The sequence below is a fragment of the Diceros bicornis genome, chromosome 26 (genome assembly GCF_020826845.1).
Source record: "Diceros bicornis minor isolate mBicDic1 chromosome 26, mDicBic1.mat.cur, whole genome shotgun sequence".
Classification (NCBI taxonomy): Eukaryota; Metazoa; Chordata; class Mammalia; order Perissodactyla; family Rhinocerotidae; genus Diceros; species Diceros bicornis.
The window spans coordinates 9920986-9934295 of record NC_080765.1 but is presented as its reverse complement, the minus strand read 5'-3'; the positions used below and the strand labels follow the sequence as shown (position 1 = coordinate 9934295).

Below are 13310 nucleotides of genomic sequence, written 5' to 3'. Positions count from 1 at the left end.
AGATTTGAAATGCTGCCTGTTTTAAGCTTTTGTATTCTGTTCTATCAGTCTGTTTCTTTTTGTGCTACTTTATTACTAAAGCTTGCCTAGTAGTCTTCTAATGATGAGATGTTGAAAGTGCTGCTCATTCTCACCTTCTTGGCCGTTCTCTTGTATTTATTCTCCCAGATGTTCAGGTCCTGCCTTCCCAGCCACAGGTCCCCTATGGAGTGGTAGGGAAAATTGACATCTTCAAAATAGTTCACTTTCAAGCAGGGAAGTGATGTAGCTCACCATTTATTCAGTCTTTCTTTTGTCTAGGTTGTAGAAGTTTTCTTAATATAGGTCTTACCATTTTGTTAGTTTGGATTTGTTCCTTTTTAGGCAATTAAGTAACATTTCCAGCTAATCAGTTCCCTTGATCAGTAACTCAGCTTAAAGCAGCAGGAGAGGCTGTCAGCAGGGCCTCAACTCTGTCAGACGTCGAGTTAGGTGGTGCTTCCCAATTCATAGTGCGTGCTGAAAGGGTTTATCTTTAATCGTTGAGACTTCAAACGACTTAGAAAAAATAGAACTATTATATTCCACGTTTGACTGCAAGGCTGTCTGTGTTTAGAATAAGTAGTTAAAGTGGGTTGCTTTAAAGTAAAGATTTAATATTAAGTAAACAGTAGAACAGAGGAATATTCTGGTGTGCTTGTGGCAAAAATGTGTGAAAGTGGTTGTGCAAAGGGCCGGCGGGGGCACTGGCGAGAGAGGCCTGGGAAACCTCCGCCCTGCCCCGTACCAGTGTCGTCGGAAGACGTGCCAGAGGGTTCATTTAGAGTCTGATGTGAAAAAGATGAAGTCTGTTTTTACTCAGCTACAATTCTTTTTTCTTTCCTTTTCTCCATGTCCCAGGGGACCGTGATTAGGGTATTTTCCATTCCAGAGGGACAGAAACTCTTTGAGTTCCGGAGAGGAGTTAAGAGGTAAAGTATATAAACCCTGAACGTTGATTATGGAGCTTCTATTTGGATTTCAGTTTCATGTTCTCTGTGACCAAAAAGTGGAAACTATAAAGAAACGCTGGGAATCCTAGTTAAAAGACAAGCATTTTCAGCCCAGCTGGATGGTCAGGTGAGGTTTTGGAGTCTCGTCATGGGAGGTAAAGGGACCTTTTCATAAAGCAAACTAGGTCATTTGTCTGTGACCCCACCTGACCGTAGAGCGATGGCCAGATGGCCCGAGAGTGTGGAAGAACTCACAGCCAGGCCCTCTGGGTCCTGTGGATACCTCGGCCTGCTCTGAGGTGACAGACTAAGAGCTTCCTACCTGGTCAGCTCGCTCCTGTCTTATTGTCTCCTCTGAAAACCTATAACCAGTTCCTCTGTACCCCACTTTACCCCAGCAAATGGCTTTGGCTCTTTTAAAAAAAAAACCGTATGTCACCGTGTGGTGCTCCCTCCACTTGCCCAGCTGTCTGCAATCCTTGCTGGGCCTGCACTTAGCAGGCTGGGCCTGCACTTAGCCTCCCTTCCTTTTCTCCTGCTCGGGAGAAGGAGCGTCCATCCTGGGTAGTCCTGGGCCCTCTGCCACAGGACTCAGGCTCTGGGGCCAGATCCGGGGGCCCTGCCTGTAGCTATGTGACCTTGCTTGGCATTACCTAACCTCTGGGGCTCTGCTTCCCCATCCCAAACGGTCGTCTAATAGAACCCACCTCCCTGAGGTTCGGGAATTGGGCCAGGAAGTGCTGGTACTTAGGAAATGTTCCGGAATCTGTAGCCGTTAGTCCCCCTTCTCTGGGAACCTTGCTCTGTCTGTCATGCTCCCTCTCCTCCAAGGGGTTGTTCCCATGGACAGCGCAAATGTACTTCCGTGGCCTGTCTCCAAAGCCAAACACCCAGCCCCCTCGTTACAGCCTCCTTCTGTTTCTTTTTTCCCTTTTCCCTGGGTTTTCCTCACACCACAGCTTTCTAGGTTTTTCTTCTCTTGCTGCTCCTGCTCCGTTTCCTCCTCCTGTATCTCGTTTCTGCCCTGGGGCCTCTTCTCGCCCCCAGTGTACAGCCACACACCCTTCTAAACCATCTTGTCCGTCTGTGTGCTGGCGACTCCTCAGCTGTGCACGTAGCCTGGGCTGCTTTCCTGCGGTTTTCCCGTATTTCTCCTGGGAAACCGCTAGCCAGAATGTGCCCCGTCTGCTCCTCATCCCTCACACACCCTATCTTGGTAAATATGGCCACTGTCCCTGGACCCACTGCCCTGGCCGGAGGGCCTCGACGCTGGCTCCTCCCCCTCATGTCATGCCCCCAGCTAGACAGCAGATGTTAGCCCGTCGGGTCAGTCCCCCGAGTTCAGGTCCCTGCCTAACTGTGTGCCCCCTTGGTCTCTGCTGTTGGCCCCTTCCGTCTGTTCTTCAGACTTCAGCCAGGCTGTTCTTGGAGGATGTAAATACAGTTAGAGCCCACACGCATCTGGAACCTTCCACTGCCTTCCTCGTGCCTGGAGGGTCGACTACAAACCTCTAAACTCCTTGCTTTACAAGGCCTCCCAGTGCTTCCTTTCCAGCTGTCTCGTTTCCCTTTCCCGTTGCTCCCAGCTCTGCAGAGGCGTGATTTCTCTCTCCACTGGGGTCTTACATGTACGTCTCCTGTGCTTGGAACGTCGTGTCTGTGACCTGGCGGCCTCCTGATCCTCTCAGTCAGCTCTAGGGCCTGTGCCTTGGAGAGGCCTTTCCTGACCCTCACGCAGAAGTCACCCTTCCCTCCCTGCTCTGCAGCGCCTTCTGCAGTGACTCTGTAGCACTCCTTTGCTGACAGCAGACTCAGCATCTGCACACGCACCTCCCTGGATGCTCCACTGAGGCCGGAACCACACCTCGGTGGTCCCGAGGGCTTTAGTACCGTGCTGGGTACGTTGTAGCCCTCAGTAAATACGGAGTGAATCAGATAAAACCGCTACTCTTGACAGGGCTAAACCTACCTTGTATTCCTAGGATTATGAGGAAATGCAGATTTATTCAACGGCTTTGAGATTTTTAAGATCAACTGTAGAGTCTCGGCATGTTGAAAGTTTTCCTCTATTAAATGTTAGCAGGGTTGCTGATTTACGTTTCTTCGTGTTAAAAATTGCTGTAATTTAAATTGTTGAGTTTTCTTTTAATAACCTTAGTGCTGTAAATCCAGCCTAATTCAGCTAAAAATGGTTTAGTGAAGTCCTGATTCCCTTTGTTAGTTGGAATTGGAAAGAAAATTGGCAGTTTAAGGATATATTAAAGGATTACTCTTACTTGGTATTACCTTTCTAACATTTTCCTTCCTTAAGAAAAATTTTTGAGAGGACAACTAAAGAGGAATAAGAAAGATCTCAGTAGACCCAAGTAGGCCTATTATGGGAACTTGCCTTCTCTGTGACTTGACCATCCTAAAGGAAGGTTGCTAGTGGCCCTCAGTGTTTACGGGTGACAGCATAACTCTGACCTCCTTCGACTCATCCCCAGGTGCGTGAGCATCTGCTCCTTGGCCTTCAGCATGGATGGCATGTTCCTGTCCGCGTCCAGCAACACTGAGACTGTGCACATCTTCAAACTCGAGACTGTGAAAGAAAAGTGAGTTGCAAAGATATGTTTGTTTAAAAAAAAAAAAAACACTTTCTCCACTGACTGGATGAAAACGTAAGCACAGGTGCCGTTCTGCCTTTAGACATTTTTCTCAATGAAGACCTTGAGCTGGCTCTAGAATAAGTGTCACCAAATCTAGGCTCAGCAGTAAAACAAGTTTTTCCCCCGTAAGGTGATGTTCTAAAGTGGGAGGTATGCTGAAAGAATAAGGCGTAATGTGAGGCATGAAGGGGAAAAATGGATATCTTTTGGTCAGTACAAATGTCCACCTCCTAACGCTTCCCTTATACACAAAAGCATTTATGAGTAGACTGCCCGTTGGAATGAATACTTGTCTCCACTTACCCATAGGTGGTTTTCATTTTTGAAGTAGTTGATTTCAATTATGTATTACTGCGATGGATATGTATGGTGACAGGGATGGTTCTTTTCTTTTCTGGAATTTTAAAAAGAACATCCCACTAGGATCAGTGTTGTTTGTTCATGCTCTGTGTCATCAAGGAGCATTTAAGATAACTTACAAAATATATACAAGATGAACAGTAACAAGAAAAATGGGCCACAGGAAAATAACAGTTTGAGATTTGTGTTCATGAGGTTTTCAGACTTCCTGTTAAAAAGATCGGGGTGGAGGGATCATGAATTTGGCCCCATACATTCTCACATTTGCTGCAAGGCGGGAGCCTGATCATTTGCCACATCTAACGGGGCCGCGAGCGTGGCTCTCCCAAGTTCTGAAACCTGAGAGGCCTCCTCCTCTGGCCCTTCCCAGAGGACACGCTTGTAATGACCCCAGGGTCTCAAGAGGTTATTGTTTCCTGCACTCTTTTTTTTCCTGAAGTATGGGAGATTTCTCTTTGAGGTTTCAGGGCTGATACATGCCTCTGTGTGAGTGGGACGTGGTCGTTCTCATGGTGAGAGTCCAGCTTTATGTATCTGCTTATGTTCCCTTCCTCTAGACCTCAGGAGGAGCCCACCACCTGGACTGGGTACTTCGGGAAAGTGCTCATGGCTTCCACCAGCTACTTGCCCTCCCAAGTAACAGAAATGTTCAACCAGGGCAGAGCCTTTGCCACGGTCCGCCTGCCTTTCTGTGGCCACAAAAACATCTGCTCACTCGCCACGTGAGTAGAGACAGGTGTTGCCTCCTTGCCCTTTGCCCCGGGTATTTCCCGCCAGGAGCCATGTCACAGAGCACCAGAGACAGTGCCTGGCGTGGCCCCAGAGTACCCTGCACACTTAGACCTTCGATGTAGTCAGAGTTACGTAGAAGTGGAGGGAATCAAGGTGCACCTTCACCGTTAGTAGCCTTGAACGCCTTCTCTGTTGTGTTCTGATCCCAAAATCTCTTCCTCTTTCTGTTTTTGTTAAGAATTTTTGGAGTCTTAATGAAAAACATCAAGTCAAAAACTATATGAGATTACCAATATTTAACCCTTCGAGGCCTGCAAAAGTAGCAGTTTCACGTAGTTTAAGGCTCCCCGTGTGGCTCCGGAGTACAGCTTCAGAGTGCTCAGGAGTCCTGTGAACTTCTTTGGGATCGTCCATGCAGGAACAGTGAAGCCATGCAGGAAAAGATCCTCGTGAAAATTCAGTGATAGCACATCTTTGTGATTCTATGAATCTTATAAACATTATTTTACATCCTTTTTATGTAACTAACATAGTTGAAAAAGTTTATGAAAATATCTACCCCTAGTAATCAGAGACAGTGTGAACCTGCTTTTGTTCCCACCTGTTCTCCTGAGCTTCAGTTCATTCACACCAAGTACACTCTCGGCCTTGACGTCCCGGCCTCAAGTAGCACAGTGGCCGTGGTCTTTATCCTCTTCCTCATGGATAATATGTCAAGCACACGAAACTAAATTTGTGCTCGTTTTGGAACGCGGGAGGTGTTTCTTCCCTAGCCGTGCCAAAGGCGAGGCTGCTAGTTTAACAAGAACTTGGTGTGAAAGTCACCATCCTAGAATTTCACTGCTCTTTCTTCTCACTAGAATTCAGAAGATTCCACGATTATTGGTGGGAGCTTCCGACGGGTACCTGTACATGTACAACCTGGACCCCCAGGAAGGAGGCGAGTGCACCCTGATGAAACAGCACAAGTAAGTCGGCCCGCCCCCGTGTCACCTCCTCCTCCTCGGTGCAGCCAGGCTGCTGTTGGCCACCTGCGCATGTTTGCTCGTTTCCTTGAAGGCCGGTGATACAGAGGGACCCCTTCCTGGATGGAACCTGAGCTGGTTAGGGGCTTCCCATTCCCGGACGGAATTGGTTGTGGTGCAGGCTCCTTCTGCCACGCCTCCCTGCCACTGTCCCAGTCAGAACCTGGGCCCAGAGAGGGGTAGATGTGGGCGGTGCCACACTGTCCTTCCCCGCAGAGGGGGTACATTCCTAGAGATCGGCTAGGGATGGAACTTAACACTTTGGAAGAAAGGGATGACACACATGGTGTCATCCACCATGTAGCACGCGTTCTTGGAGGGCCTCCTCTCTCACTGTGAGATGGCAGGTTTTCTCTTGAAAAGAAGGAATTACTGTTTGTTAATTGGGAAGTGGTGCGGTTTGATTTTTCTGTTTTTGCTTTTTTAATTATCTAAAAGTTCTAACAACGATACTGTAATACTTTTTTTTTTTTTTTTGGTGAGGAAGACTGGCCTTGAGCTAACATCTGTTGCCAGTCTTCCTCTTTTTGCTGAGGAAGATTAGCCCTGGGCTAACATCTGTGCCCATCTTCCTCCACTTTATATGGGACACCACCACAGCATGGCTTGTCAAGCAGTGCATCAGTGCGCGCCCGGGATCCGAACCTGTGAACCCTGGGCTGCCGCAGCAGAGCATGTGTGCTTAACTGCTACGCCACCGAGCCAGCCCCTATAATACTCTTATAATCGGGGTGGGAGTGGGAGGTGATTTTTTTTTTTATGGTGAAGTCTATTTATGATCATTAATTTTAAGTCTGCAGTAAGATTACCTCACTAGGTATAACTTTTTCCATCAGACTTACCCTGTAAAAATCCTAGTGGACAGATGCCCAGGGAGTCATGCTAAAGTCCATCTAATGGGGGCCTCTTGCCTTTGTTGCTGCAGGTCCGGCGTCCAGTCCTGAGAGGCAGTGTTGGCCCTGCACCCCTGCCTGTCCTCACTGTTTCTGTGTTCCTCTGCTTTTCCCAGGTTGGATGGCAGTATGGAGACAACCAATGAAATCCTAGACTCTGCCTCCCATGACTGCCCCTTAGTAACACAGACCTACAGCGCAGCCGGGACTCACATGCCTTCATCTCCGACGAGACTCGGTGAGGATGGGCCTCCTGCGGTGGTCCCCACGCTTTGTGCTTCTCACCCTGTCAGAGTTGCCCACCTGCCGCTTTGCAGTGGGCAGGGAGCCATAGCGCTCAGACAGAGGCGAGCTGTTGGCAATTCTCCAGGCTGAGTTCGTTTTCTTCATCTTTGAAGAAAAAATAGTCATCATGGCTCAGGCTGCCGTGGGTGCACATGAATTGTCCCCCACCTCGCTGCCTCTCAGATAAGGTATTACTACCCTAAATTCTGACCCTGTGGAGCACGTGTCCTCGGTCTTTACTCTTCACCTGGGTAGTCACCAGCAAGCATGCGTGGACACGCCCTTGGGGCCAGGGCCCTGCGGGAGGGGCCCTCCTGCTGCAGAAGCTGGTCATTCGTCGTGCAGACCAGTGTGGCCATGCTGTGACCTTTCCACTCCTCATGAGCCGTCCTTCCCCAACCCCCAAAATCAACTTGACCTCAAGTGGGCGATCCTGCAGGTTTGCTCCCACGTGAGGTGGTACTTCTCACGGTTGCTCTCTGAGATGAAGTGGCGCTTAGAAAGAGGCAACACTGAGCGTTTCTGTTTGTGGATGTCCCACGTGACCAGTGCAGGAAGTGCTTCCATTCTCCCTGGTCACTAAGGAGACGTTACAGCCTGTCCTCGGTGTGGCCAGGCTGCTGGGAAGCCCCTCTTTACTGTGCAGGCATCTTTTTGACATTTATGAATTTTGGACAATAAATGACTTCATCTTGAGCTGCCTAAATATGCAAAAAGCTCGTTAGTCAAAAGAGAGATTAAAATTCAGAGTCTTAGTACGGGCTGCAGTTTATAAACCCCGCCATGTTCCCCAAATCCAACCTCCACGTGGCCGCTGGGGTCTGCTTTCTCTGTCTCCCGGCCTCTGAGGGTGACCTCGCTGTCTCTTTGCAGCCTACACAGACGAGCTGGGTGCAGCAGGCGGCACTTGTCTGGAAGATGAAGCCAGTGCCCTGCGGCTGGAGGAAGACAGTGAGCATCCTCCCATGATTCTTCGGACAGACTGAACTTGACCTGTGAACTCTGACCCCTGAAGCAGAGAACACTGGCTTGACAGAGGACTTTGTGTTATGCTGCTATGAACTTTGACCTGAGTTGAGGGAGAGGATGGCAGAGACTTAAAAAGAAAAAAAAAAAGATTGTAGCTGTAGTCTGATTCCGTACTGTTGAGAAATACATTGTTTTCACTTCAGTGGCTTTTAATCCTGCTTATGAATTTTAGCTTTTTGTTTGTTTTCTCTTTTTGCCAAAATTAACTGTTTGGTGAAGCCCTTGAAACCTCCTTGCTTTGCATGCATTACTGTGCCAAGCCAGCGTAGGAGAGCTAGAAGCCACTTGATAACAAAGTCCAGTTGTTGGGATTTTTACAGTCTGTATGTAATGAGGAGCGCACCCGAGGAGGTGGTGTCGCGCAGAGCGGTTCTGGTGGTCGAGGCTGGTTCTGCTCCGAGAGGTCCAAGAGCCCCCAGGGCGTGCCAGGGCCGGGCCAGCACCGGCCTCTCCCTGGAGCCTTTCCTGGACCATTTTCCCTGCTTTATTTTGTTAATTAAATTCTTTCCAAATTGGATTATTCTGGGATTTCTTCCATGGTGGACTTTTATTTGGTTTCTGATCTTGTTTTCCATGTGGGTATTGGAAGAGAGAGGTTCTTTCTAATATTAAAAACCCTTCCTTCTGACAGCAAGTCAGGCATTCGAAAGAATGCCTAGGAATTCGAAAGGGGTCTTGTTTGTAGGATTAAGTTATCTGGTCTTTACTTTAATCTTCCCATTGAATAACTTTGTGACTTTTTTTTTGAGGGGGAAAGTCTGTAGCTATTCCTACGCCCATAAAGCACAGAATTAAAATGTGCTGGGTACCCGAATTGTCCTCTTGCCTTGAGCTCCACTGTCTGTCGGGGCCCTTCTCACCTGGGTCAGGAGTCTTAGAGATAGGTAGAAAGAAACACAAGAGGGAAGTTGGCTGTGAACACCTGCTCTACAGGGTCGTATGTGCCTTTTCTATTTTGATCTTAGAAAATCGTTCAGCAAAATGATGAGAGATTGTCGTCACGAGTTCCAGTATTTGCCTGGCTTCCTGTTTCATTTTTACAGAAATTCAACAACCTCAAATACCTCAAACTCAGCATTCCAAACCAAGACACATAGCAAAGTTCCGAGGGAGTGTAAGTGAATTTAATGGCAGGAAAGATCATTCTAGATTCTTTGGAATGATGACAGGGATAGAAGCACAAAAGCAAAGATATTGTATTTGCCCTCCCTTTTCACTTTGTCAGGGTTTTGATCAGAGGAGGGGTCAGAGGGGCCCGTTCCAGGTCGTTTTGTGTCTTGGCCGTAGCAGTCGGGTGGCTTGTAACGGAGAGGTGGTGGCAGTTGGCCTGACCGTTGACTTGAGGGTCAGTCCATGCACCTGCTTGTCCAGCAGTTGGGTGGCTTTAAGGTGGAAGCTGAAATGCTTCTGACTACAGCAGAAATCTCTAGAAAGGCTGGTGATGGCAGCAGTGTGAAGTGCTGTGTTAGTCAGAGGAGGAAGGTGGGAATATACTCTCCTTTCCTCTGAAGTCTCTGGCTCGTCTGTCCTGGACCCCTGACGAAACATGATCCACAGTGACAGATCTGACAGGACGAGCATCTGCTGCACCCTGGGCAGGGATACTCCTTGACCTGAGGGGTTAGGAGGGCCCGAGCAGGGCAGTCTGCCTGTATCAGAACCTCAGGGCATGGGACCTGGAACGTTCTCTCACTGTTGCTCTCTGGAACGAGGCATTGGACACCGTCTCTCTGTGGCACATTTGGCCGGGGTGACTGTTAATGGGAAGACAGTGTCCAGGTGTCCGTGACAGCTGTGGGACCCTAAGCGAGGGTCTCCTGATAACCAGAGAGAGAAGTACATTTCCTGTTCTGTGTTAACATGCCCCCATCTTGGTGTCTGCTTGTTGACTCCCACACTCGGGGTGACTTGGGGAATGGAAGCTTTGCCGGGTTTCTCGTGGTCACCGGCGTGTGGTTCCTCTTTCTCTGGTGGTCCTAGAAGATGTGGGGGTTCTCTTCCCTCTTTCAGCATCAGTTTGCTCCACTGTAAGGTGGGCAGTTAGAGAAGGTGCCTCGTGTCCTGTGACTGTCCCCCCCACCCTCCCCAGGGGTCCCGGCAGGGCTGACAGGTAGGATGACACAGGCCCTGCCCGGTGCTTCTCTTTTCAGCCATGCAAGGCCTCGCCCTGTGTGCCCCGGATTTACCCTGTGCACCCCAGTGGGGGAACACTAAGGATTCCTGGTTGAGAAAAACTCGGAGGAGGTGTGTGTGTTTGCTAACTGACCGTTGTTGAGGATTGGCCACCCTCCAGTTCTCCTTTGCTGTTTCATTGCCAGGGCACCTCTTCCTTTGTGCTGAGTGTTCCCAGCAGGTCAAGGCCCGTGCGGGAGAGCTAGGGGAAGGAGGGGAGAGAAGCAGAAGCTGCTGAGGTGGCCGCTAGTGGATCTGATTGCCGTGCTGGGAAGCTAGACGGAAAGGGACTCCAGCTGACCCCAGCAGGACTGTGCATGAATTTGCTGAACTCCAAACTATACACCAATGTTAATTTTTTGTGTCATATTTTCCCAAACTTGAGAAAAGCTTATGGGGGAGGGGGCATAGGAAACAAACCCTGGAAACTCACTCAATGGACTTGTGTGGCTTGGGACCAAACCTTTTGTGTTTTCTAAAACAATGGAACCAAAGTTGGATTGAACCTGGAGTTAAAAAGGACTGAATTCAGTCCCCGATTCTACCACCTTACTGGTGATGTGGCCTGGGGCAGTCACCGGGGAGCCTTGGTCTCCTGGCCTGGACAGTGGGGGGATCCCTACCTCACAGGGGGGTTGTGAAGTGTAACACAACGTGTGTCCTGCAGGCGCCTGGCCTGCGGGGCACCCAATAAACACTGAAAAGAGAGACTGCTCCTCTGGAATTGAACCCCTCGTGTTTATTGCGTTCTGGTTCCTGAGTGCAGAGCTGGTGGGGAAGAGGAGATGAGTATGAGGAGAAGCGGACTGCACTATTTGAGGTTGTGTGTGGCTCCTTCATCCCTGCCTGTCCTGCCCCTGGATTCCAGGCACAGTGAGCGCAAGTGTGAGTTGGTCTTGGGAGGGGTGGGCGTGGAGACTCGTAAATCTTGCAGACTGAGCACTGCCTGCTGGGGCCAGCGGGCTGCGGTCACCCAGACGCAGGCGGTTCACCACCGGGTCTGAGGACTCCACCCTTCTCCCAGAGCAAATCTGCTTCCCACCAGGATGGGACTCGAACTCCTCCTACCTTCTCAGCTGGGCCTTGCCCAGCCCTCTGTCAGGGGCCCCAAGAGCTTCTAGGCTGCGGCTCCTGGCTGAGGAGTGAGTTACCAGGCTCTGCCTACCCACAGGTTCATTTGGGGAGGAGAAGAGAGAAAGACTTCTCTTGTCTTCCCCGTGGCCAGCAGTGGACCACATATAGAAAAGACTAGAAGTGCTTAGGTCACAGCAAAGGAAAATTGGACACTCAGTGACAGAGAGCGTGTTCCTGGCTGATTGCTGCTGTCGGTCGTGGTTTTGTGACGGTGCGGGCGAGAAGCTGCCCCTCAGCCGTGCTGTCCCCTGCCCTGCCTCTCATAGACCCTGCTCCTGCATGCAGAGATGCAGGAGTCCTTCGTGAAAACATGTATGTGACGCTGCAGCCAGCACAGCTGAGGACCCAAATCCATTATTTTACAAGTGTTCTTAATCGTTCTGAAACTCAAGGTGGACAGGTGGGAAACCTTTGGTTTTGGTCTGCAGTGTTGGAGACGTAAAAAGAAAGTGCACTCGAGCCATTGGTGTTCTGTTTGGGAAGAGGGCTTTACATAGACTTCTCCGTTGTCAGTAACTGATTTCTTACTGAAAATACACGAAGAAAGTTCGAGGCCAAGCAGACAAGAGTCCATGATGTAGACACCAGGTCACAGTCCTTGGACCGTGTTGTACCTTTTCATTCTGTGGATTTTGTGAAGCACAAAACACACTGGATTTTGAGGGGTGGCCAGCCCTTTCTTATCCTGCCCTGGTATCTGACCTGGGAAGTCTTTAATTTGGAAAAATTAAATCTTTTTGAAGCCCAGAATTTAAAGGGACTGTTTTGATTCTTTATCGCTATGTTTTCATTCTTTACTGAATTGTAATTTAACTCCTTACATTTCCTTTTTTAGGTGAATCTGCTGTATGTGCTGCCAGTGTGTATGGGAGAGAGAGAGTGTGTGTGTGAACGTGTCACAGTGAACGTGCTCACTGCTTACACTCCGTACTTAATCAGACTGGAAAGCCCATTGCTGTCAGCATTTTATAACTGCATTAAGAAATTAAAACCTGTGTTCTATTGTTTTCGTTGATTCATTGCCTCTCACAGGCTACCCATCTCATTTGTACCATATTTAAATGCACTGTAATTCTATCTGGAATGTGGTAGCAAAATATCAGACTCCTGCAGCCTAAAATCTTGTAAAGGTTTTCATCCAGAATTGATTTTTGTCCTTTGTGAAACAGATTATTCACTTCTCTCCACCAGAATCCTTGGCCTCGTGTGACACTGTAAAAGTCTGAATCTCCCGGGACGGGCGGGACGCAGCCGGCAGTGCCCTTGTATCCCTGAGGCAACCTGACTCTCTTGGTGGGAATGGTTGGCCTGCTTGTGATGGGGAGACGGGATGAACTCGCTCTGCTTGCATTCGTGTTTTCAGTAAAGTGTTACTTTAAATGCAGTGCTGGCGGCTTCTTTTAGAAGCATATCCTTCTGTAAACTGAATTCCTTTGTCACAAATTTCCCCCTAGCGTAGAGAATTTGTTCCTTTTGTATCAAAGGCTGAGAAGTGTCTGTTTTATGTTCTCCTACTGAATAAGGCATGCGTTGACGCCAGCAGGTGCATTTCTGACCGGGCGGCTGGTCGTGGCTGTGTGACTCGTGTCCTTGCTTGAGATCTCAGCTGACTCGTGGTGTCCGTGTGTCTCGAAGCCGCCAGCCTGTGTGAGGAGACGCTGGTGCAACATTTAGTTCTTCAGGGAAACACATGAGACCATAAATCTTTCCATGTGCTGATTTTGGTTCCTGTTTTTTAAAGAGAGCATTTGTGATTTTTTTCTTCTCTATCTTCTTTAGTGGATTAAGATGCAGATGTCCTTGAGTTCCTTTACAACAGCCAGGCATTTTTCCTCGAGGGAACATGAAGGCGGGTGACAGAACAGCAGTGTTTCTGCTGTCTCTTCCTCCCTGGAGGAAGCCCCCATCCTCCTCACCACTGACCTTCCCCCCCGCCCCGTCTGGTTGGTGCCTAGTCTCCGCCGGAGCTCGGGGCGTGGGAGGGTTCAGGCTGAAGTCCGTCGGGGCGTGGGAGGGTTCAGGCTGAAGTCCACGAGGGCAGTGATGCCGGGTGGGGCGGGG

At 49.3% G+C, this 13310-nt stretch overlaps 1 protein-coding gene across 1 annotated transcript in view; it reads left to right on the top strand.

Moving 5' to 3' along the window:
• The window catches only part of WIPI2 (WD repeat domain, phosphoinositide interacting 2), a 37636-nt gene extending 29176 nt beyond the window's left edge, over positions 1-8460 (top strand). The window contains exons 7-12 of the mRNA XM_058569375.1: positions 880-950; positions 3458-3565; positions 4537-4701; positions 5572-5679; positions 6746-6867; positions 7788-8460. Coding sequence (XP_058425358.1) covers positions 880-950; positions 3458-3565; positions 4537-4701; positions 5572-5679; positions 6746-6867; positions 7788-7900 — 687 coding nt within the window. The 3' untranslated portion in view covers positions 7901-8460. The remainder of the gene's footprint in view (positions 1-879; positions 951-3457; positions 3566-4536; positions 4702-5571; positions 5680-6745; positions 6868-7787) is intronic.
• The last annotated feature ends 4850 nt before the right edge of the window (positions 8461-13310 follow it).